Source organism: Polyodon spathula, chromosome 11 (assembly GCF_017654505.1).
Source record: "Polyodon spathula isolate WHYD16114869_AA chromosome 11, ASM1765450v1, whole genome shotgun sequence".
Lineage (NCBI taxonomy): Eukaryota > Metazoa > Chordata > Actinopteri > Acipenseriformes > Polyodontidae > Polyodon > Polyodon spathula.
In genome coordinates this window covers 18,149,148-18,174,532 of record NC_054544.1, presented here as the reverse complement: position 1 = coordinate 18,174,532, position 25,385 = coordinate 18,149,148, and the positions used below count along the sequence as shown (strand labels likewise).

The 25,385-nt window shown below is 37.3% G+C and overlaps 1 protein-coding gene across 3 annotated transcripts in view; it reads right to left on the bottom strand.

Moving 5' to 3' along the window:
* The window catches only part of nbeal1 (neurobeachin-like 1), a 77,689-nt gene extending 52,304 nt beyond the window's left edge, over positions 1-25,385 (bottom strand). For 2 of the 3 annotated variants that reach the window (XM_041262921.1, XM_041262923.1), the window contains exons 1-4: positions 24,885-25,385; positions 23,863-24,437; positions 8,491-8,582; positions 5,550-5,711 (exon numbers count right to left, since the gene is read on the bottom strand). In XM_041262921.1, coding sequence (XP_041118855.1) covers positions 5,550-5,711; positions 8,491-8,582; positions 23,863-23,913 — 305 coding nt within the window. In that variant the 5' untranslated portion in view covers positions 23,914-24,437; positions 24,885-25,385. Of the gene's footprint in view, positions 1-5,549; positions 5,712-8,490; positions 8,583-23,862; positions 24,438-24,653; positions 24,832-24,884 lie in introns of those variants that run through there. The other variant, XM_041262922.1, reaches the window with a different exon arrangement.

Genomic DNA, 25,385 nt, shown 5'->3' with positions numbered 1-25,385 from the left:
GTTAAACATGGACCTACCAACATTTCTATATATTGGAAATTTAATAGTCCAGTTCTTAGATGGCCCTTTAATAGCCCAGCTTTTGTTTTCACATTTTCTAAAAAGTGGTCCTACTTGTATAAGATGCCAGCACTTTTTTGACTGAAAGGATTATGCAGCAGGGGTGCAAGGCTCTTTGATAGAGCCAACTTAATTTCTTTGAAGCTTTCCCACTGACTGATGGGAATGTGAATGCAAAGATGGGCGCTTGGCTAACAAGGTTTCAGTGTTTCGCAAGTATCAGGCTTTTAAAGACTGTCACCCACACCTGTGATGTGCAGAAATGGATAAAGATTCCTATAGTGGCTTTCACAGACTCACTGAAAGCAGAAACTGACCCAAATTGAGCATCTGTGAAACTGCAACAATATTAAAATATTGCAATAACTGTATAGTGTTTTAAAGGCTATTAGTTCTTGGAAACTGGCCAGACTTAAGACATGAGTTTTCCTTATCTGAGAGCTATAACTTTGGGAGCAAAAGCAGAAACTATGGTTTTATTTAATTATCTTGGAAATGTGTTCGCCGTTGAAATTCCTTATCAGAAAAGCTTTAGTTGGGAAACTAAACTACTTTTAAACTAAACACAGACGCTTTTATAAACATTCCAAATTTTACAGAAACAGAATAAAACTAAATGGAGAGAAAATCCATTTGAGTAAACTGGAATAGAATATTTGAACTAGCATGAGTGTTTTACGTGTATAAGCTTTTACTATATTAAAAATAGATGTCTTGCTACAGGAAGACTGTAAAGGCAGAAAACAAGCATCTAATTTAATTGGCTTGAGAAGTTTCTTATAAAAAAGAGGTAAACTTAATTTGGAAGCAGTCTTTAAGCTAAACACAGATACTGTAATCTAATTGAAACAGCATATAAGTGTAAAGGTTTTACTATAATAGAAGACAGAAGTATAATAATAGAAAAACCGTTAAGTCTAAAAATGAGACAATGCAGTATAAACTGTTACCTATTTAAAAACCATTGGCAGAAGCATGAAGCTACAAGCTCTTATCATTAAACGGCTTTTGCCTGCATGAGCGAGGCAGCATTAGATTTCGGAGACAAGGGAAAAAATGGATTGTGCGGGATTTTGCTTGTTAGACACGGTCGTCAATTCAAGGTTTTTGCTCTGAATAAATATATTTCACTAACGAGAAGAATTGCTTTGTGCAAGAAAACAAGAAAATAATCGTGTTCTCATTACCTATCTATAAAATGAAGCCTTTGCGTCCACTTATTCAGTGCCTGTCAGGCGTGTCAGGTCCAATTTATTTTCACACGCGCTGTTTATTTTACACACGCTGTTTAAAGGTCATTTTAATTCATAGTAAAACAGGTTTAAAAGGCACTGCATATCAACAGGACACTCAGTACTGCCTTTCCAGCCCTGCCCCACCCCTTGTTCACTGTATTTATCACATCCCTTTTCATAGTAGTGCATGGTGATCATCTCCTGATCAATCATTTTATCATCAAACGCCTCAATAATGCTACCCAAATCATTATTAGTATAACATCTCAAAAAGCTTGGCAAATGTCTGTGACATTCTTTGAGCGCTGGACGCGGCAGCAGCTATCTTGTTTGTTTGTCTGTGGTAAAGGAACTATGTGTATTGCTCAGATACGCCTCCTTTTTTCGTCTTCTCTCGGCCTCTGTTGGTCTCACTGGGCCATTAAAAGGGTTTGTCTGCTACTAGAGACATGTGTTGACATCGGACCGGAAAGGAAAAATTGTAATGTCAGATCTGGTCCGACATAGGACCGCAAGGGGTTAATGGGAGCTTGGTAGTTGCTTGAAATTAAGATATGGACCTCTTCTTATCTGTTGAGATACCTGTCTGAGCAGTCTCTTTAATCTAGCAAAAGTATGATCCAATGTAATAGATTTGGGAAAGTGCTTACAGTCGAAGTTTATTAAAGTAACTCTGGTTAGAAAGTGGGCCTCTTCGAATTATTATCTATTGGTTGTCAAGGTCTGCTGAAGCAGGGGATTTTTAGGTAGAGAGGAGCCAGGTTTGTTGAACACACACTTGTAAAATTACAGAAACAAGCTTTTAAAACACACTGAAAAGTGTGTTTCTGCTATTAAGGAAAGATCATTTTAGACCAAGGCTGGACTAATTAAACAGAGCTGGTATTATATATTAAAGAACATCTTTAATAAGGAACATTTATGATACCAGAAAATATGTTATCAGCATGAGGATTACCACAGACATTTAAGAGATTTGAAAAGTAGAGTACATGAGATCATATCCAATTAATCTTAAAGGAGTAGCTGGGACTTTTAAAATATATTATTCACTTGGGGCTCTCGAGTGGCTCCACGTGGACTGCAGGATGTGCCCCATAGCCCGGAGATCACTGTTTCGTATCCAGGCTAAGTCATTTGCCAATCGTGTCCGGGAGTTCCCAGCTGCGAACAATTGGCCGAGTGTCGCCCGGGTAAGGAAGGCTTAGTTTGGCAGGGTAATCCTTGGTTCAGTGAGCACCAGCGACTCCTGTGGTCGGCAGGGCGCCTGTGGGTCTGCTGTGGAGCCATTCAGATCTGTGCTGTGCTCTGGCACTATAGACTTCGCTGTGGACCTACAGTGCGAAAAAAGATGGCTTGGCAGGGCATGTTTTAGAGAAAGCGTGTGTCTGCCGCTGTTTCGTGTCGGCGGGGGGGGTTGCAGCGGTGGACCAATACATCAAGATAAATACATACAATTGCCAATTCCAAATTGGGAAAAAATGGAGTAAAAAACAAAATAAACGACTAAAATAAAATTAAATATAAAATATATAATATATATATATATATATATATATATATATATATATATATATATATATATATATATATATATATATAATTGACTGTTTGGTAAATTTAGAGAAAACCACTTTGTGAAAATGCACTTTTTGATGTACAGTTTAAAAGATTAACGGTTTAGTTTTAGATTGAGTTAGTAAAAGACAATTTGGATTTAATATTAAATTACTGCAGCAAGAAGACAGATGGTAAGGGGAAAGCTTTTAAAGTGCACCAACCCTTCTCCTTCCTTATCTTTATAACATCAGGGTTTCCTGAGAGGAACATCAAACAGGCTTTGATGTCATAATCACTTAAGGTAATAAAAACGAAAGTCCACATGGTCAACGATATTCCGATAGTTTAATAAATAAAGGGTGAGGTCTAAGGGAAGCTACAGTACCAGTCAAAAGTTTGAGTACACCTGCTTGAAACCAGGTTTTTCATGATTATCTATGCTTTTAACTGTAAACTTGTCTATAGACACTTAATATTTCATTATATGATAAGTGTACTTATATAAGCTGATAATCATAAGTGAATTGCATTCTAAAATTTAATTCTTAAATGAAAATGTGAATCTTGTCAATTTCAATGAAATGGTCACCCAAAGCAAGGGGATTTTAGTCTGAAGCCCAAGTCAGTTAAAAGTCTGAAATGTGTATAACATGATGTTAGAACACTGGCCTAAGTATAAAAGTGTCTTTGTTAGATGTTCTCTGAGTTAACTAGCATGTTACCTAATTAACCTTTTGTTATCAATTAGTGTTAACAGGTGAGGGTCCATGATTACTATAAATATAGGTAGCATAGGCACAAGTTTGTCATTCCTGAATATAATATAGCAGAAAATGGCAAAATATGCTCATTTAAGCACAGAAAAAAGACAGTCTGTAATTACTTTAAGAAATGAAGGTCAATCTTTAAGACAAATCGCAAGAACTTTGCAAGTGTCTGTAACTGCTGTGGCCAAGACCATCAAACGATTTGAAGAAACTGGCACTCATGAGGACCGAACAAGGTCAGGCAGGCCAAGGGTGACCTCAGAATCTGAGAGCAAGTTCATTCGAATCTTCGAATCACTAATCTGCGAAACTAGCGATTAACTGCCCCTGAAATACAAGCTCAGCTAAATGCTACTAGAAGTACAGATGTTTCAACATCAACTGTTCAGAGGATATTGCGTGAAGCTGGCCTAACTGGAAGAATTGCTGCAAAGAAACCATTGTTAACAGTGCAGACTAAGAGGAAGAGACTTGCCTAGGCCAAAAAAAACAGAAACTGTACGTTTGAGGAGTGGAAGTCGGTCTTCTGGACCGATGAGTCAAAATTTGAAATATTTGGGTCCAACCGCCGAGTATTTGCAAGACGTAAAGAGGGAGAGGTACATGGTTCCAACTGTCAAGTATGGATGAGCCAGTGTCATGGTCTGGGGTTGCTTTGCTAGTGACAGAGTTGGTGATCTTCACCAAGTCCATGGCAAGCTCAACCAGCATGGCTATCATAGCATACTTCAGAGGCAAGCCATTCCATCAGGATTATGGCTAGTTGGGCAGTCTTTCATTCTTCAGCAAGACAATGACCCGAAACACACCACAAAGTTGTGCAAGAACTATCTGGTGAAGAAGGAAAGTGAGGGACAACTCAATCTCCAGTTCTCAATCCCTTAGAACTTGTATGGGACGAACTGGACAGAAGAGTCAAAGCAAAGCTACCCACAAGTGCCCAACACCTCTGGTAATTGCTGCAGAAGAGTTGGGAAGACATGTCGGGTGATTTCCTGCTGAAACTTGTTAAACGAATGCCTTGCGTTTGTGAGGCTGTTATTAAGGCAAAGGGTGGCTATTTTGAGGAATCCAAGATTTAGAGACAATTTTCAATTTTCTTGAACATTGCTTTGATACTCCTTTTGTTTTGTATATTGTAACATGTGTTTTCAGAAACGTACAGAAACGTATACAATTTAAAACATTGTCAATTATGAAAAAAACCTAGTTTCCAGCAAGTGTACTCAAACTTTTGACTGGTACTGTGTATTAAATCCCAACATTGTCTTGTTGATTCCGTTATGACCTGTGCTGAGGGAAAACTGAATGCTCCACTGCTGTATTGAATGAATAAAACACCTTTGTTGAAATCTACAACGGAGTTTGGAATCGCAAAAAACACTAACTTCTAACTAACTTCTATTTTCAAATCAACTCTTCTGACGGATGAAGCACAGGAAAAGTTCTATAAAAGTCAAGGCAAGATTACAGTCAAGTATCGTTCAACTTGGTAACATGAGCTGTTTGGTCCATTCTCTGAAGATCTCTGAAAAAGCTGTTTGGCTGTTTTCAGAAGCCTCTGCCTGTTTATACTTATATTCAACACAAAACTTTCATATTTTGGGAGGTAAGCATAATTTTGAATTTATATGTCACTTACATTGAAGCATTGCTATAGGGATAGGAATTATATTGTAGCTTTAGAGACCGATATATCAGATACTTTAGGACTTTTAGAGGTGGCCGTTTGTTCTGGTCTGTGTGATTATTCTTGATTGAAGTTGTCTAAAGGCATCACACTGTAAGCCAGTACACAAACTATGCACTTTAGGGTTTGAACCATCTATATATCTCCCTGTTAGCCTCTCCCTGGTTCTTTGATAAAGAACCAAAGTAGTGCTCGAAGTGACAGCACACCCAGCAGACTGCCTCTGGAGGCTGTTACCTGCAGACAATGATCAAGAACTTCACCAGCAGCAGGGAGAGGGTCTGCTGTTCCTCCTCCAAGCCATCAGACACTTTCTGAACACACTGCAGGAGCTGGTGCCTCAGGACCTGCAGGATGTTATCAGGCAGCAGAGACATCACTGGAGGGACTTCATCCAGCCTTCAAAACAAAGACATTGGGGAAAAAACAGGTTTCTTTGAGTGAGTCTTTGTACAGTGCAAAAGGTAAAACTTCTTCACTGAAGGCACCTGCAGAAACATTTAGCAACTAGACTTAGCTAGTTTCTTATAGAATTCCGATTGAACATTTGGAAGTTATGTATGACGTTTTAATACAAAGCTCACAATTTGTATCAATATAGGCGTGACAATCCTTGACTACTTTGTATTGTGCACTTAAGAGCAAATCAAAAAAATGCAGGCCTAAAAATATAAAGCAAATTCTGCTTACAGTTAAGGATTACTGCATGCCATACTAGTGGATTATCATTGGCGACAGTTACAGCGAAGTTCTGTGGAAAGTTTTAGCAAAACCACCCAATCGTTACAATGAGCAATTGGGTTGCTTAAGGCAACGACTCCAAAATCAATATGCGCAGATCAATTGTGAACTGAATATTAAAAACACAGCTGGTTTTCTTTTTTGTGCACTATAGTTAAAGTGTGAATATATACCAAGTTCCATACAACAGACAGTAGTAGCACTGTCTCTTAATGGAAGGTCCCTAATAAAAAAGGTATTTCTGAAGTTTTACAATGTTTTTTTTCTATGGTTATAATACGTATTTGCCATGTTTATGTGGTTTACCATATATTCTTTACAATGTTTACCTATGCTTTCACTAGACTTTATTACACCTTGCTATGCTTTTACTATGGCAAACTTTCACCATTTTGAACCATTATATTTAAGCTACTGTGTCCTATAAATCAAGTTCAATACAACAATAAACACATTTTCTTGTTTCTTTTTACTACAGTTTTCCAGAGTTCTACTTTTCCTCTGTGACCAGTTGTGGCAGAGTGCCCACCCTGTGCATATTTATGTTTATATGTTGCGTGTTGTGTGTTAATGTTGGTGTAGGTCACTGGTACACGGGATATAAATGGGTCTGTGTAACACGAGTGATTTAAAATGTATATTGCACAGCACTTCACGTGCAGGTAAAATGTAATGATATGTGAGCACTGGAAATTACACTAAATTAATTCATGTGCAGTTGTACTGACACTCCAGCTGAATGATTGATTAGCAATCGAGTCTTGGTACAGCTGCATAAAAGCAGCATGTTTTCACCCACTTGGGTTGTCTGTTCGTGAGTGGAGAACAGGTGAGAGAGAAGGAGAGTTATATATTTAAATAACAATTGGTATTTCATGCTGGAAGATCCAGCACGGTACATTGTTTTTCTGTTGTTCCACTTTGTTTGTCTCTCTATTTACTTTGGCCAACGCGTTGTTTTGTTTGTTCAGTCTGTGTTTTCTGTTTTGTACAACATTTCTATTTGAAATAAACCGGCGCAAGTAAGCGCCTTCATCATATCATTTCATCAAGTCTCTGTATTACTTCCTTATTCTGATGTCACCACTCTACTGTCTTTGTGACACCAGTTTATTCTTATCTGTAGAGACACAAGCCTTTTCCTCCTTTAAAACCTGGTATCCTATATGAGACCGTGAGGGTTTATTATATAGTTCTCAGTCCCCAACTACAATGGATATTAAATGCCCACAAACCAGATCAGACCCTGGGAATCTAATCTGAGTTTGCCAGGATAGATTCATGAGAAATCCTAAAATACTCCTTGCGATAGTGTGGTATAACAGACGATGCCAAGACTACCGTGCCTGGGAGTTTTGCCTCTGTCATATGATAACAGCTGTGAAAAGAGCTGTAAATGTGTGTAGAAACAGAGTGTCTAATACAAATGCTATGCTTGAAATCAGAATTTTGTGCATCTTAATCCAAGAGCAGCTTTTTTTGTGCTGGCATTTTTACCGTTACGCAATACACTTTAATCTGCCAGCTAATCCACACGCAGAAGGTTCAGTGCCTAATACTTCAGCTGATTATAACATTACATTTGCACTTGATTCAGACGCTTTAATCCCAGCTACCTCACTGGTCAAACAACTTGATCTAGGAAATGTATACATGCTGTACGTCCTGTTTATTTTTTTGTCATTTTATTTTAATTTAAGAAGAATAGATGAAACTGGATGGTGCAGCTTGCGACATCTCGGTGCTGCTCCCTGGCTAAATTACAGCATTCAACAATATAAAAGAAAAGCACGGGACATTGGTGTTTGAGAATGTTAGTGTCTGCATCAAAAAGCCAGTGCCTGTAAAACCTCAGAAGCTCGTTCCTTCGTGAGTGCGTTAAGATTCCACCGAGACAGCTTTGAGCATAACATTTGCTACTAGTGCAACATTTTATTTTATTTTATTGTAAACAAAGTTGACTTTTTTCAAAAGCAATGCCAACAGCATGCTATAACTCCAGACAAAAACATTTAAGTTGCAGAGAAGAGGCAGTGAATTTGTTTGATGTAAATCGTTTTAGCCATTTCAATAATTGCCAAGTTCAAAAGACAAAAGACATATTGGGGGCCGCTTAGCATTACATAAGATGACAGCGCAATTATAAAACTAAACACAGTCATTAATCTGTGTTATCAGCACGAAAGCCATTTTATCAAATTGAGGCACAGAGACAGATTAATTCAATGCTACAGATTGCTCCCACATCTGATTCAAAATGTTAACTTGGATTCCTGTCAAAACAAAATGTTTCCAGAAAAAAAAAAGCCTAACCGAAAAGACTTTCCTGACAGCAAAGGAAGCACAACAAACACAGCTCTAAGCATGCAAGGTAAAAGTAACTGCACAGAAGTAGAGCAGACAGCTTGTTTTGTGAAGTATTAAAATCACACTGTACCTCGTTGGAGGCTTTTCGAAATCCACATCCAGACATTTTTCATAGGAGCTGATGAATATCTCCAACCAAAGTTTAAGGTAGTCAGGATCATTCTGCAATGAACGAAAAACAGCAAAAATAATCTGTAAGGTTTACATGTATGGTTTCCTTCAAAGTATTGAAAACTAATTCTCAAGCTCAAGTCAACATAATTGCAGTTGTTAATGTTATGGATTATAATGAAAATTAGATTTAGAAAAAGTAGAAGCACTTAACACTAGAACCGCCAAGGCAGTCATTTTGAGACAAAATCACTGCTGCTGGCGGTTCTAGGTAGTAACATAAACCCGGCGGTTCTAGTGTTAAAGGATTTAGAGACAAGTACATCTGTATTAAAACGAATCCCTGAAATGCATAAGATATTTCATTGTCTGTCAAGAGAAAGTTTGCCATAGAAGTGAAAAACATGGTGTCAGTTTAACACAAATAAAAGGTTTCATATTAAAAAAGACAATGATCAGCAAGTCCCAGACTTTAAGTGTTTGTGTGTAAGTGTAATTATCCGGCTTATAGCAACAGATGTTATTCTCATTATAAACTCTTTGAAGAGTCATAACCTGGCAGAGTGGGGATTACTGTAAATCAGGATTCAGTGTCCTGCATTTTACATATTAAAGCTGCAGTGTCCTACTATTACTACTTTCTCTCCATCGACTTCAGCAAAGGTATGATTGTCATCTGTAGTGGAAGCTTGGTTATTTGTTAGCTAAGGAAGCAAAGGTGAATATGATGTTTTTGCTGTTGTCTCATATACTGTATAACTTTCTGAAAACCAACCTCTTTAAAAACCAAAACAGGACACAACACCTTTAAGTGACCCGTATAATAACCTTGTTCATTCATTACTGGTTATCAGAAAGGGTTAACTGCAGTGAAAAATGCTATAAAAACTGTTATAAAAACATGGAAAAAGCAGAGTTATTCATCTGGTACAAAACCTTACTGATGGTAACAACCTAAAAAACATGTTTTTTTGTTTTTTTACCTATCATCGTGTGGTTGTAGTGCAGATTCTGTAGAAAGTGATAAACCAGCACAATAAAATACATGTCTTGTGACTGGAAAGCTGTCATAAAAAGTTTTGTATGTTTGAAATAACAAAAGGTGATGTCTTCTCAAGATACTGGAATTTAGCCCAAAGACATTGAGAGAGGTGGCGTACAGCATGCAGCAATCAGTTCTCAAAAAACAAACAAAAACCTATTGTACCCACCTGCAAAAGCCACCAAGCAATCACCTAACCTAGTTACAATAAAATGTTGGTGGTCATACAATATCTTTTTGAGTTCAAATGTTAACAAGCACCAACTTGCACAAATGTCAGGGCTTTTCATAAGGGCATTCTGGACTGTGCAATTGTCTCAGCTGCAGTTTCTGTGCTGGATCAAGCGGCTCCTCTCTGGATCAGAGGTTCTCTTTTCATTATCACCCCTGCTTACAGTAAGTTACCATTTATATCAGTATGTGAAAAAGGCTCATGACTGGAAACCGATCTGCACCCTGGCTGAGGGATCAGACCTCTACAATGCTATTAAATAGCCCTGAAGGATATGTAGTTCTGTGTTATTAACCAAGTCTTCCTTAGTTTGGACTGTAAGAAAAAAAAAAGACCAAATTCAATTCCTCGACTTGATCAGCCACAAAAATAAACCAGGTGCCAGGAATGTGACAAGATGGCACTTTGCATATCACCAAGACATCTTGTGATAAAACTAATAATGGGTGATAAAGATGTTTCCTGTTAATTAAAAACAGAACTTTCATATGATCTGTCTGCATGAAAAAAAATTATATATCCTTCCAGTGACCCAACCCTGAAAAAAAAGCCCTGAATAATAGCAAACTTTTTTGTTGATATATTTTTAGTCCAGAACATTTCACATAACCTGAGCTGCCAAGTTTTTATAAAGGGATCAGCCATATAAAAGATCTTTAAATAACCCTGCAGTTAATGTTTTGGGCTTTGAAACTGGTACCTAGACAACAAAATGCTTTTTTGTTTTTATATACGTTAGTATGTCTAGACATCTGCACAGAAAATATAAAATTCCAGCAACCTGAATTATGCCAATACACTATATTGTACAACATGCTGCAAGATCGAGCAGTGAATTCCACAGCGTCTTGGATGTGCGGACTTCCTGACAAATAACCTGTCTTTGAAAAGTAAAGATAAAAAGAAGCATTGTAAAAGGAGGGGCAGTTTGTAAGATCATCACTAGAGTGTTTTTAATATTTAATGTCCGCAGGCTGCCAGATCTCTGCAGTAATGTTCTTTGTTACAGTAGCACCCATGAATAGCTCCGGCCTGAGTTGACCTACCATCCCCCAGCTTGTCAACAGGTATAATAGGCACGCTGCTGTTCTCGCTCAGTAGCTTGGAGACTGGATCCTTCAGCTTCTTTTTGTAGCGTAAATCTGCTCTGGTAGAAACTGATTTGGCACCATTCACACATGTCAGCATACTTATTGGGTATACTAGAGAATTCTTGCAGTGCAGGAAGTTTTACTTCAATGTATTTTTGCCATGAAAGTTGATAGACACATGCAGAGAGGTGGCCTGGTTCAGCAGTGGGCAGTCAACGCAGTCTTTTCAATCAGATCCGAACATACATTCAGTGCTGCAAGGAACCAGTCATCAGCACAATGAAGAAGGAAGAGCATGCCACAGCAACCACAGAGGTTAACTGGGTATTGATTCTATAGCAAATTACACACAAAAAAGTGAAAGCCTGGCTGTGCCACAGTAAGAATGATAACATCAAATTGTCCAAATAGAAATGAGCACACACAAGGGTAGTTTACTGGTGTTGAATCACTAGCTGAAACATTTGTCTCCTTCATATAGAGTTGTATACTTTAACATTTTATTATTGCACGTTTACCCGATATGCTCTCTACTTTATTAGACACCTCATTGACAGTCCTGTTTGCAAACACAGCTTTTGTATACGGAACCCGGGCTTCCTCTGCCCTTCATAGTAGTTTACCACAATTTCTATCCTAGTTAAAAAAGGGTATGCTCCTGTTATTTGTAGGAGTAAGTGGTTTTATATTACATCTTTAAGGTGTATAATCTATACTGCAACACAGTGTAATTAAAAAGGAGATAGTACTTTAGATTACAGGGCACAAACACAGTAGCCATGTAATTACATTGCAATAACTGGATACTTACCAATGGTTCCATGGTAACTGCTGTGGAACTACTCTTAACTGATTTAATTATATGGTAACGTCTTGGTAAATTGGTAAAAAGTAATTACTATGTAAGGCTAGGACCATTGATAGTTAGTTATTACCATATTATTACATGGCAATGAATCAACCCCACATGGTCTATCATGCATACCTATATCATACAGGAAACACCCTCAGTACTGTAGAGCTGGTATTAACATAGGCGTATGCAGTAACAAATACCTAAACAGCTCCCAAAAACCGAGAAACCGTAAGGCCTAAGGGTACAACCTAAATGTGCTCTCCATATTACCAAAAACACATCTTAGTATTAGATACAAAACAGCCCCATTAAATAAAATTGATTAAAAGAAGAAAAAAAAAAACAACCACAACTTGAGAGAGAGCCCCAGGCTAGTACTGTTCTTAAAGTCAGTTTCAATGCTGAATGAATTCCATTACTTCACTTCTAAAACCTCTGGCTGTGTTGCACCAGCACGTGTAATGTGTACAACAGAATAGTTCCTTTCATGGCTCTTGCACTTGCAAAGGCCCAATCGTTAACAGGATATGCGCTGACAGACACGGCCATGGCACAACAGTCTCCCGAATTCTTTTTAAATCATCTAATCTGTTGAGTAATGTTGATTTTGTGTCTGGTTAATGTCCTGGACTTTCCAAACAGCACCTCTTAATAACAATAATAATAATAATAATAATAATAATAATAATAATAAAGTCCTCAACCAGCTCACAGGATCTTGCGAAAAGCCACAGAAAACACAGATTCAGATTAAATATTAAACAGAACAAAGCAGATTAATTAGCCAATACTGTTGTTACATGCCTTCAATGTGATGGCAGTTATCAATGCCCTTGATGAGCAGTTATTTTACAATTGCATCATCTTGTGTGTATTTGGGAACTGAATATAAGATATCATGGTCATTAAAAGGGATTTGTCTTCCACTTCTGATATTGTATTTATCAGTATTATAGCCCAGTATCATAGGACCTCATTAAGCAAATACACTGCAGTATTGTCAAGGATAAAATAACATATAATGCCTTCAACCTGCTATTACAGTACTCTAGAATATATTCTTATATTACTGTATAAAATTGTTTAACTCTGCGGAATAAAGTATCTATCTACAAATAAACATTTTATTAATGTGTCAGTACGAATTGCATACGATTTACCATCTATAGTTCCTCTCTCTCACATTTAATCAATGACCTACAGTATTAGTATCCCATCAGCACCATAACATGTACCAGGACACAACTATGAGCTTAATATTATGATACTTATCTAGTGGCCAAAGTGTACAGATACACCACTACTATGACAATGTGTCACATAGCAGACCGAGTGCATGTGCAACAATCGGTTACATCACAAAAGTACTGTTTTGTTATTTACTAAGCTTAGTTCTCCAAAACAAAACATATTTGTATGTTTAACTATAAACACAGTCACCGCAGACTCAGTGTTTTGCATAAATACTTTCAAAGGAATACCAAAATATTTTGGAATGTACTGTATAGTGTTCGTGTACCAGGAGCTGGGGCAAAACAAAAGGCGATACAGAAGAGACCGCATTCCCACAGATTCTTGTCCTCAGTCACTCTGAACAGTGCAAGTCAATTCGAATCCAGCTGCACTAAGCTGCTTGCAAGCATTTAAGCTGCCATGGCAACTTTCTTGCCCTGCTTCATTAAACATGTTGAGGGAAAGCTGCTACACTCAATGCCATCACATTACATTACGACAGACTCTAGGCAGTTTCAATATGACATGCAGTAGCAATACAAGCTCTCCTCCAGAGTAAACAATGCTACAAAGACAAGGTGTCTGATAGCAGAGCCAGTCTATGTGCAGCCAAGTGCATCCCTTCATAACTGTGCACAGCAGTAAAGTATGTGCTTCTGTTCCCCCAGGGGTAATGTAGCATGCATATTTGTTCAGTGTTCCCGCTTTATAGGGCTTACGGACTAAGTGAATTAGTGAAGGGGCTTTATATTATAAAATATAGTACTTGTACTGTATTTTACCGTCAAGCCAACACAACTGTAAATTTACCAAATGTGTGAATTATCGACTTCTGAAATATCACCGGGGGCACTGTACCCGGGTGAAATGTGTGTTGTGCTGCAGTCTAGAGACCAAGATCTACCAACTTTGTTTTGTTTTTGTTGGGGGACCCCTTTTACAGAGCAGTTTTGAAGAGGGACCCCCAGTTGAAAACTGATGTATGTGGATCAGATGGGATAGTGGAATGTCTCTCACTGCAACGATAAGAAAGTAAGTTTTAACTGAATTCAAATTATAGAAGATCACTGTTCATGCAATAAATACAGATGTCAAAAATAATTTTACAAAACAGAATAAAAAACAGAATATCTTTTAAAATCTGTATTTTATTTAAATGTTTTGGTAAAAATATGGTTTACACGGTCCCAGAGGTTCCGCAGGGGTGCATGGCATTTTTCAGAAGCGCTCAGTCTACTGCATAGTATTACTTATGTTCATTTATAAATATCCTGTCCATGATTAACTAGTATCAACAATAATAATCCCAAAACACAAAAATGCAACTTCACAGGCAAAGCGCTTTCTCTAAATCACTTATATGTAAACACATTTAAACCTTGTTTGACCTGTAGAGGCTAGTGTGGGTTTTATTTTCATCCCTGTTTAATTGTGCTTCCAATCAGTCTAGAAAACATGCAAACCAAGTAGTCATAATCTACAAGACCGACCTATCGAACATCAAATTATCCAAATATGTAGACAAATGAAATATGGGGACAATACAAGACTTTTTTTTTTACCAACAATAAAGATTCCATGAAGTTTCAATTTATTAAAGTGCTACTAAATTGTAAGTTAATATTAATTACTAGTGTTAATTCACAACTAATGCACTGAACAGAACTACAGTTCATCCATACTGCAAAACGTCTTCCAAATTTAGCCTAAAGTGGTAATTTTGCCTGGGGACCTACCCTGTGTGCCCAGGACTTAGCCTTCAATCCTTGCATCTTACTGTGGAGCTAGATCCCATTATATCAGGCTTCCCACACAAGACCTGTTTTGCATTAGGAGAGAATGACAGAAACACATCCAAGCAAGAACAGACTTTTGAAAACCACACAAAAAAACAAGCCCTACAGTATGAAATCATACACTAAAATTGACATTAGATGATGCTACTATCATTGTCAGCTTTTCAGAAATACTATATTACATCTGACAAGCCAATCTGCAAAACGTGTTGATTTGTGCTTAAATGTTTAATTTAAAATCAAATATTTAATATTTTACTTGCTTACCAAAGGATGCTGTGTGCTCTGACTCCAGATTAGATTATTGTAACTGAATTAAGGCACACATAACTAGTGATGACAATGCCTCCCATCCTCATTCACACATGAGAAAATCACCCTGCTATATTTTCTTACATTCAAATGATAAAAAACTGGGCACGGGCAGCAAGTACTGTAGGAAAACATTTTGAAAATAAACCTTTGCTGTTTACAGGCTTAGACAACTGAAATGAAGAGGCTGTTCAGTAGCAAAGGCCATTGAAAGAGATGCTCATTCCATGTGCTTCTAGATATTTTAAAGCTGCAATGACCTACAATGATATTTAAATTTACGCTTACATAATCCTTGTTACTGTACATTCTTTAATGGTTTAGAACATTTTAAAGCACCATAATGTGAAACCACATTCCTTTAGTTAAGAGCATCTGAATCAGAATCTGGGGAACTATGAAGGGACCTGCCCCCCAAGTCAATCTTACATTTTTGCATGCGCAGTGAATACAGGCCAGGGTAAAATGTTCTAAATTGAATGTCCTGGTATATAATCTTTAGGTTTAACGTAATTAAGGGGACCAATAAACTAAACCTTTATCCCTCTGAAGTTTGTACTATATATCACATGCTTTTAAAAATGCAGAGAGCTGTTATTCTGGTTGTGTTTTCAAAATATCTTGAGCCAGGAGAGCCAATATAAAACTTGTTACTCAAAAGTAAATGGAAAAACTGTTGGTACCCGCTTTCAGTCTATGCTGTGAAAAAGAAACGTCTTTACCAAACATATGTAACTATGCACAGGACTGATAGAGTACACTCCTTGATGAACGCAGACAGATCATCTCATTTTAATATTAAATTGAGGCTGCTGCCAGTAGCATATACAGTCTAGTACCCAATCTGCAGCCGGGCTCTAAACACAGGTCAAAGACTGCTATGCTCTGTAAATATAAAGAAATAAAGGAGGGTGGATTATCTCTGGTAATTTATCTGCATTTGATACTGTACTGTAACACAACTGACCACACATTAAGCAATCAGTTGTTGTCTTCTAGGGCTTTTGCGGTCCATTAAAAGACAAACGCCCTCATTGTCCTTGATTCCTAATTCCCATTTAAACTTTGTTAAAATATTTCCTACTATCCACTGTACAGTCAACTAACCAACAGCTGCGCTTGAGACCATGCCCTTTATTCGATCATGAGTGGGGCCCTGCGTTTTTAACCTGCAATTTAGTCCTCTAGCCACACAATGTCGATATACAGTGCCTATAGAAAGTCTACACCCCCTTCAATTTTTTCACGTTGTTTGTTCTGTGCCTCAGATTTTCATGCATTTAAATGAGGAATTTTTTCCACTTATCTACAAACCATACTCCACAATGTTAAGGGGAAAAAAGTTTTAGAAAAAAATTATATATTAAAAATACAAAACTGAAAGATCATAACTGAATAAGTCTCCACCACCCTGAGTTAATACTTGGTGGAAGCACCTTTGGCAGCAATTATAGCTGTGGTTCTGTTGGGATAGGTCTCTTCCAACTTTGCACACCTAGATTTGGCAATATTTGACCATTCTTCTTTACAAAACTGTTCATGCTCTGTCAAGTTCTTTGGGGAGTCCTGATGGACAGCAATCTTCAAGTCATGCCACAAATTTTCGATTGGATTTAGGTCGGGCTCTGACTGGGCCACTCAAGAACATTTACCTTTTTGTTCCTTAGCCACTCCAGTGTAGCTTTAACTGTGAGCTTTGGGTCATTATCATTCTGAAAGGTGAACTTCCATTCCAGTTTCAGCTTTCTTGCAGAGAGCAGCAGGTTTTCCTCAAGGACTTCTCTGTACTTTGCTCCATTCATTTTCCCTTCTATCCCTACAAGTGCCCCAGTCCCTGCCAATGAGAAACATACCATAATGGTGTTCTTTGGGTGATGCACTGTGTTAGGTTTGCGCCAAACATAACGCTTTGCATTTAGCCCAAAAAGTTCCATTTTAGTTTTGTCAGACCACAAAACTTTTTGTCACATGGCTACAGAATTTCCCGAATGTTTTTTTTGCATACTTCAAAACAGGATTCAAGGTGGGCTTACATCCCTGTGGTTACTTATAACAGGATTTTAAAAGGGCATTTTTTTCAACATTATTTCAGATAACTCATAAGTGTAATTTTTTAGGTTTTAATTTGCCAGTAAACCTTTACTCAAATCATTTGTTAAAAAAATTCAAATTACATTTCCTCCATATCTGGATCTCATCGGGCACAAATATGTAATTTGTCAACAGAAGGGGAGATACTGTATTTTTTTTTTTCTCGCACAAATCTCTGAGCAGTATAGTTTATATGTCAATTTATTGGAATCTGGACATTTGATAGATTCTGCAACAAATGCTAGCTGTGTTTTCTTCAGTTTTTTTATTATTTGTCTTGTTTTTATTGGTTTTGTTTTGTTCTTTGAATATAATGTGCAAAAAAGATTGTTCATAAGTGTTACTGATGTTTGAAAGACAAAAAGAAATCCATTCAGTTAAAATTCCAGTTAAAATTAATCATCATCAGTTGGTTAAGCCAGTCCGTTCATGGATTGATGGTGTTCTGCGAAAATGTGTCCATAAGAAACACTTCAGTCAGCATCCACAGAATTGGTAACAACTGACAAATATCTTTTAGCCTTTCTTGCTAAATTGGGAAATAGTTATTCTGCATTTCTCTAAAAATTCAGTCAAAGAAATTCCACTACCATTTCATTTTGCATATAGTTGATATATCTTCATTTCTGATTTCCAGTAAGCATCAAACCCTGGAATAGAATCTAATGGGAGTTTTTTTTTTTTTTTTTTTTTTTTTTTTTTTTTTTTAATTCAAACTACCAACTTGTTGTGGGTTGAAAATCCTTGAACATAACATGGTTTTATTCTGTATTGATCAGGGTTGTAGTTGCTCGTCAATTGTTCATAAACTTTGTGGAAAGTTATAACACATTGTTTATACTGGAATCTGTGCTGTGCCACTCTTGTGCCAGTGCTCGATATGTATTTATTAATTCTGCAACTTTATTATACGTTTGATGAACTGTAACGTCATGGCTTTCAAACCACTGTATAAGATCCACTAGTCCCTTACCATGCATTGCAATCAGGTAAAGTTAAACCACCAGGTGGATATTGCTGCATGCAATCTCTCAAAGAAATACTTTGAGTTTGTTGGTGCATCTCATTGTTCTAAAACAGCAAGTCTCGAGGTAAGCTTTTTCTTTAAATGCATCAATTTCTAGAACGGCCATAATTGTCCCTTGTAATTAGGGTGTATTTTTATAATTATCCAGAATTTAATGGGTTGATTCTTTACTTATTCTTTAGATCAGTTAGCTGGAGTGACAACACAGACATATGGAGGTTTAGGACTGAATTGCAGGTTAGTTCTGTCGCTTTAGTTCTCCCATAAATTTCACAGGGCCCTAATCACGAGACACTTTAAGTGGTGCAGTTTCCTTTGTACCCTGCAACACTGTCTCAAGATGTAAAGTACTAAATTCATTTCCAAAAAGTTATAAAAGGAAGTTACACAAGTTTATTCTGTCTGCCATGCCATGGAATTAGCTTGTATCCAACAGTGACGTGCATAAAACACAACTACGCTTCCGACTGTATCTCTAAATAGTGCACTTCATGCAGCCTACATGCTGGCAGTCACAAACAATGTACTGTATCAGTTAGTCCCAGCAGGAATTCACTTCATAATCCCTTATAGGCTACACTTCTTTAGCAACATTAAATCTCAGCTAGCATCCCCTTCAATTGAATCGGTTTTTAATAAATCCAGTGCCAGTGCTTTTTGTTGCTCTTATGGCACTGTCAAGTGCAGTAAATGCAACAGCACTGCATAAAACCATGCACAGGTAGTAAAAAAGAGCCTTTAACCTCTTCAAATCAGAATATGAGCATTGTTGTGTTCATCAGTTACATATAATGCAGCCATAATCATCATAAAATACTGTAGGTCTCATTACCAGCCCTTCTCTGGCATCCAAGTAACAGCATAATGCATATGAATTGTCACACTGTAGATGTAATCTTTAACTCAGGTGTTTTGTGATCTTTTTGGTCCCTTTAAAGACACTTGGTTACACTCTATCCTCAAACAGTGCAATGTAATGATGTGGGACATGTTCAAATAAAACAGGCACATACACAACAGTGGACTTGAACCCAAGAGTTTCCTTTTCGGCACTCAGATTCCAATTTTACAAAGCAAAAAGGTTAGTGACAGTTGTTTTCAATCAGGTGGATAAAGGATTAAGATACCACAGTGGTTGATTTTCAGGATTCTTGAATGATTCTTTTTTTCATGTTCCTGTAAAAATCCAGACTGTACTCAGTTATAAACAAAAAAGAAAGCCAAGAAAGTTAGATAGGGCAGACTTGTGAACATTGGGTTAGGGAAATTAGGGAATGCCGATTCTCACAACTGCAAGCGTTGTGTCCCGCCATCTTGTTCAGTTTCACACAACAATATGGGTGAATGATTACTACATTTTTCCATTGTTTGGTCTTCTGTGCACTCTACTTTACAAGTCTGTTTACAGTACATTTCCCTCAGGTAGTTTTAGCTGCAGACACACTGTATAATAGTCAGAAAAAAGGTCAAACATTTCCACTACTCAGTTTCAATCAATGTTCGCTATTTAGCAGCTAAAACAATCATTATATCAGCCCAAGACCCGTCCCTGCATTCCAGTCAAAGGCTCACCTGCCGTCTAATCCATACACACGACACAAAGTGGGGCCTGATCATTACTATGCTAGTAAACATACCTTCTTTGACACATTGGATAGCTACAGGTTATTCATGTGAAACTTCCTCACATGAACGTACAGTATAGCGATACCCAGGTTGCTTGTGCATGACTAAAAGCACTACATACTGCACTTGCAGTCCAGCAATTAACGATTGATTGGCAAGTTAATACTGCAGCTACTCAACCATGGCAATAAATACAAAATTAGAGCCATCAGTGTCACAAAAAAGCAGATCACCATGATCTAGAGCAGCGGTTTTCAAACCAGGTATGTTTACCCCTGGGGGTACTCAAGCTCTCTCGAGGGGTAAGCCATTCAAGTCGTTCTGGAATGGATTACCTACTGTTGTATGTTTTTTTTTTTTTTTTTTTTAACCACAGTGTAGTAGACTTTGCAACTTCGCAATTGCATTACAACATGTTGACGCTGCTATTATCCGGCTTAATAGAGGCAAAAACATTATTATAATTATTATTAATATTATTAATAATCCTAGTATTGAGTGTGTTCATATCATACACGCGAATACAGCATGTCGCTTTGTGGGTCGATGATTAACATGAAACAGACTGACTAAACTAATTGTACTTGTAAGCTGATTTGATTTGTGATTTTTGACATGCAAAACGATAAATGTAAAAACTCTACGTTTCATCAAATTAGCTTTTGGAAAAGATGATAGTTCACTTAAAAAAAAAATTATTAAGTGATTTGTGGAGCTGCACAATGCAATCCTAAATCATGCAGTGGGTAAAAATTTATTAAAACACCATTTTAGTAATTTTGTGTGTAAATCATAAATTAGATTGTAAAAATTTATATATTGGCTATTTTTACAGTAACATGTATGTCATGCTAGCAGACAAAAATGCACATGTTCTGTGCTGGGGTTTACTGAATTAATTCTTTAAACTTGGAACATCTGTGGTATTTGAACAGGTTACCCATGCTTGCAATGGGTACGATGCAAACACCTACGTATATAATGATGTTTTTATTACTTAATTTGTCCCATCAAAGATACTGTATGAAGCTATAGTTCAAAATACATGAACTTTGATTGAACTTAGTTAAACCTCACCACTGCTACACTGGAAAAAGAAGACAGTTTTGTAATTAAATCGGAAACAATGAAGTTAGGTTTTCCAGAGGTATATTTCAAATGTGTCCCCCTGAACCCTACTAAAAAACAATGGCTTCCACTTCACAGGAAAGCCATTTTCAACTTTCTGGGCCACGATTATTTTATTAAAGCACTTCAAAACGTACCTAGGGGGCAATATATTTGAAGCTTTTTAAACTGTATTTAAAGCTGTACAAGGCTACATAAGCAAATCTGTTTTGATCTGGGAGCACAATGCTCTGAACTTGTAAATAATGTTAGCAAACACGTAGTACGAAGAGTTAAAACCTGACATGCTTTGTTGGCAGGCAGCAGCAAGGAAATATGCCTGTCTGATCAGAAATGTATGTTGTCATCGCAACACCAACGTGGCTTAACTGCAGGGAGCAAGTCAGGGTGGGAAAGCAGCTCCCAGGGCTACATGTACATGCTGTAGGAGGGAATTAAAGACACCTCAAAGGTCTGGCAGAGTTCCAGAATGATTAAGTATTTCTAAGTGGGCAGGTTACATTTTATTTTTTTTTGTTTGTTTTTTTTTTTTTTTTTTTTTTACAGCAAATGGGGTTTGTTATACAGTTAGCAGTTTATAGGAAGCACTCACATTGTACAGTAGATCACATACTTAAGGTGAATGTACAGCAAATCAGTATTCTAATAAAATCTGAAAGCCAAGTCCAGATGTTCAGTGGTTATGAGAAACAATGAACATGCTTAATAGTAACACCTGGAATGGCTCAAAATGATATGCAACAGGAGTTTTATGTTTCATACCAGAGTACAAAATTGAGCATTATTGAAGGATGCTGTAGCTTTGCGGTTGCTCAAAATGTTTTAGGTAATGTAAACAAACAGCAGAGTGATACGGTCACTAAACCCATGAATCAAAGTAAAAAATGTAACAAGATTGTGTGACACCAACCTGATCTTACAAGGCAGCTTCAAACACTACCAGTACACCCAACAGCTTTGATTGAGCCTGCCCTTTTAAATGCAAAGCACACACTTGTTTGCTTGTTTTGGTAAAAAAGGGGACCCTTTGAAAATCGCAGAGCCAGCTGATTACTCCTTAAACAGAGACAGATAAACATTTGGTTAAATGTTTCCCTCCCATGGCTTGCCCTTGGAGGCAATAGCTCAGATTACAGGAGAACAATAATTCAGTGTGTCCAGACCAGTTGCCAATATATGTTGTGTTTACTATATGCACAGACCACTAACGTTTGAGGAAATACAGAAATAAAATAGCATTAGTATCTGCAGTATCTCAGTGCAAAAGTCATCTACAGGGAGACTGCTGTGAGAAGCCCAGAAGGATCGCCGCAGGGGGAACAATACAATTCCATCGTAAGAAATTCCAAAAGAAGAATCCATTAAGTCTTCTCAATTTAATCATGTAGACAATATTGTGCCTTATAGGAGCTTTTATTTCATTAACATGAACACTGTCAATACAGTAGCAATAGGTTCTGTACTGTACTGCCATGTACTTCAGCTTGACATTAGATTTGCTACACAGCAGGTTAATTAGCTAGTAGGCTTTATTGGTAGTTCAATCTACCCATGATTTCTGTTTGCACCCTGCTGTAGGTAGGTGTCCAAATATTTCAATCCCCAATCCGAGGGCACCTGCATTATGTACAGTAAACTAAAGCCAGTTGGTTAGATTGATCTAATTCAAACAAGCCTTGCCCTGAGGCAACATCTCCAATGAAATGTGCCTGCACAAAGTCAGTATGGACTTTCATACAATGAATTTAGTCACTAGGCTACAGAAAACAGCCAAGCTGTACTAAGGATCTGAAATCAAACTATACTGCCTGTAAATATCCTGGGTAAATGTTTCAATTTCAGAGGCAATATTTTTTAATATTTTTTAATTAATTGGATGAAAACAAAAATAATTACCAAAACAGTGGAATGTGTTTTTGTTCAGAACAAGGTGAGGAAAGTGTCACCTCAACAGATCACATGGTACAAACAAGCATTCAGCCAGGTAATGCTGCAGAGCGATGGATTATTGACGGCAAGATAGTCTATCATTTATAAGGGGCAGCATCTGGAGTCCAGAGAGAATGTGCAGTAAATTCCATGCTGCTTTGTGCCAAATGAATGGCTCCCTGCTACACTTAATATGTATGTATGTTTCCACAATGGAAGCGGTCAGTTTTTTCAAGGAGGCAGACATCTTTTAACACACACTGGGGCTCTGCTGAATTTTTGGCAATAAATCGGACTACTCAATAGTCAACTGTGGGTGTGAGGCCGGAACATTTTAACCTAAGCTCAGAATTATTTTTCCTCCTGCAGATCACATTTAAAACATGCTTAGTGAGGATGGATTACCCTGTAAAAAGTCCCTGTGTTTCTTATACCATAGCCATTTGTTACATAAAACAAAAAAAAACAAACAAAAACACAGAAGTGGCAGCAAAGCTAACTGATATCATACACTTTAGACCAAAAATAATAATTGATTTGGTCAAAGTTCCACATTTCTGACATTTCTTATTTTTAAACATGGAATTTACACCAGAAATATTTCCAAACTCAAAGGCTGAATTGTCAGAATGTAGACCTTTCAAGCAATCATTTCAATCTATTCACACTGGTATTTAAGAATAATAACTAAAAAAACTTGTTAATCCTTCCAAACAAACATGCCCTGTTCGACTGATCCCTTATCAAGGAGGGTCATTTTTGCACAATTTACCACAGCATGTATCTAAAAAACAGACTTCAGAGCAAGGCTTCTGGTAAAGACATCATAAGCAATGCAGTCCCTTGAAGTTAATGCAATTTGCACTGATGCACTGGGAAATAAAACAGGTCAGAATGCAAATACACAAGATTTAAACAGCATAAGTAACAAAAAAATGGATGTACCTGGAATACATGGAATACTGTACCTTATTACAATAGAGCATCCAAAGCTCATATAGCCTTTCCGTAGATGCCATTCCTTAACCCTTATTTAGAAATGCAATTTCAGGATCCCGAAATCTTCATGTTTTTTTTCTTCTGATATTATTTTGATAACATGAACCACATCAACCCGGAAACGAAATATCCTGAGGAAAACAATCTTCTGTGTGTCTGTGTTTGTGTGGGTGTGTGAGTGATCTATGTGGTATAAAACGCTTAATTCAAGGCAAGCTTTTCAAGCACTCTTCTAATCATTTGAAAACGGTTCTGCTGAACTCCAGTAACGGCGTGGCGCAATCCAGCTCTATAAATACAGATAGTTATTGACTCGTTCTTTGTTTGTTGGACAACAGCAGTCACAATTCAGTGCGATCAGTCAGTTTGTTTCCCCTTCACAATTCAGTGCGATCAGTCAGTTTGTTTCCCCATTTTGCTCGTCCTTGATTTTTAATATCCGGATAGCTTCCTTCATTGATTATATCAACATGACGTAGTAAAAAACTGGCAAGTTTCAAGAATAGAACTGCCTGAAATGATCTTGATTTGGATCTCTCATATCCTATTGGTAGAAAAAGAAATAAATTCAGCGACAGCTCATCACTACACGAACATCACAAAAAGAGAGAAGAAAAATGTGCCATGCATGCCAAGGTCAGAATGTCAACATGAGTGAAATTACCGATTGCTGACAAATAATCCGATTGTTTTTTAGTTTTAAAACGATGGCTCAAATAGTTAAGCCCCTTTCCCCTCTCACCCCCAAAAATGTATTTACCTGTGTAATATATCACATCATTATGCCATTCCCGGTAGGTCATACACGTTATTTTGCCTAACCACTGCAGATACTTAAACACGATATAGACCTTTTTTAAAAACACTATTTTTAAACGATATTCTGAATGGAATTTTTTTCAACTCTGTAAACACTGTTTATATAATAATAATACTAATAATAATAATAAATATTTTTAAAAATCGATAAAACCATAAACAGGTATAATACCAAAGTCCAAATCCCCGTTTCTTTCCCCGTCAGCTCCAACTTGCGTTGTCCAAATTCATATCTGTGCTGAAACTTCGTTCATCTTGATGTATAAAACTTTACTGCATTATATGTGTGTGTGTGTAAATAAATCAACGCCTCGATGCTACGGCTTCAGTTCTGTACACAGAACTATTTTAAACAGCTAATGGTCGATGGATCGGTGTGGCTTCTTTCTTTATAAATATAAAATATATAGACCTGTTTCGGAATAAACGTCAAGACTAAAATAATGCAGAATTATTCCGGACGCTATTCCTACTGCCAACAACACAACAGTCTTAAACAGTCCAGAGGCAAAGTTACATCCTAACAAGGCAGGGTGCTCCTGCAGACAAAACTGCTACGAATTACAAATTAACTCTGAAATGAAGCCTTCAAATGTATAAACTGTTCTGCTCCCCCGACCACATTCCAGGACAAACGCAGCTGCTGCTCCTGCTCTCCAACCTGCCCCTCAGG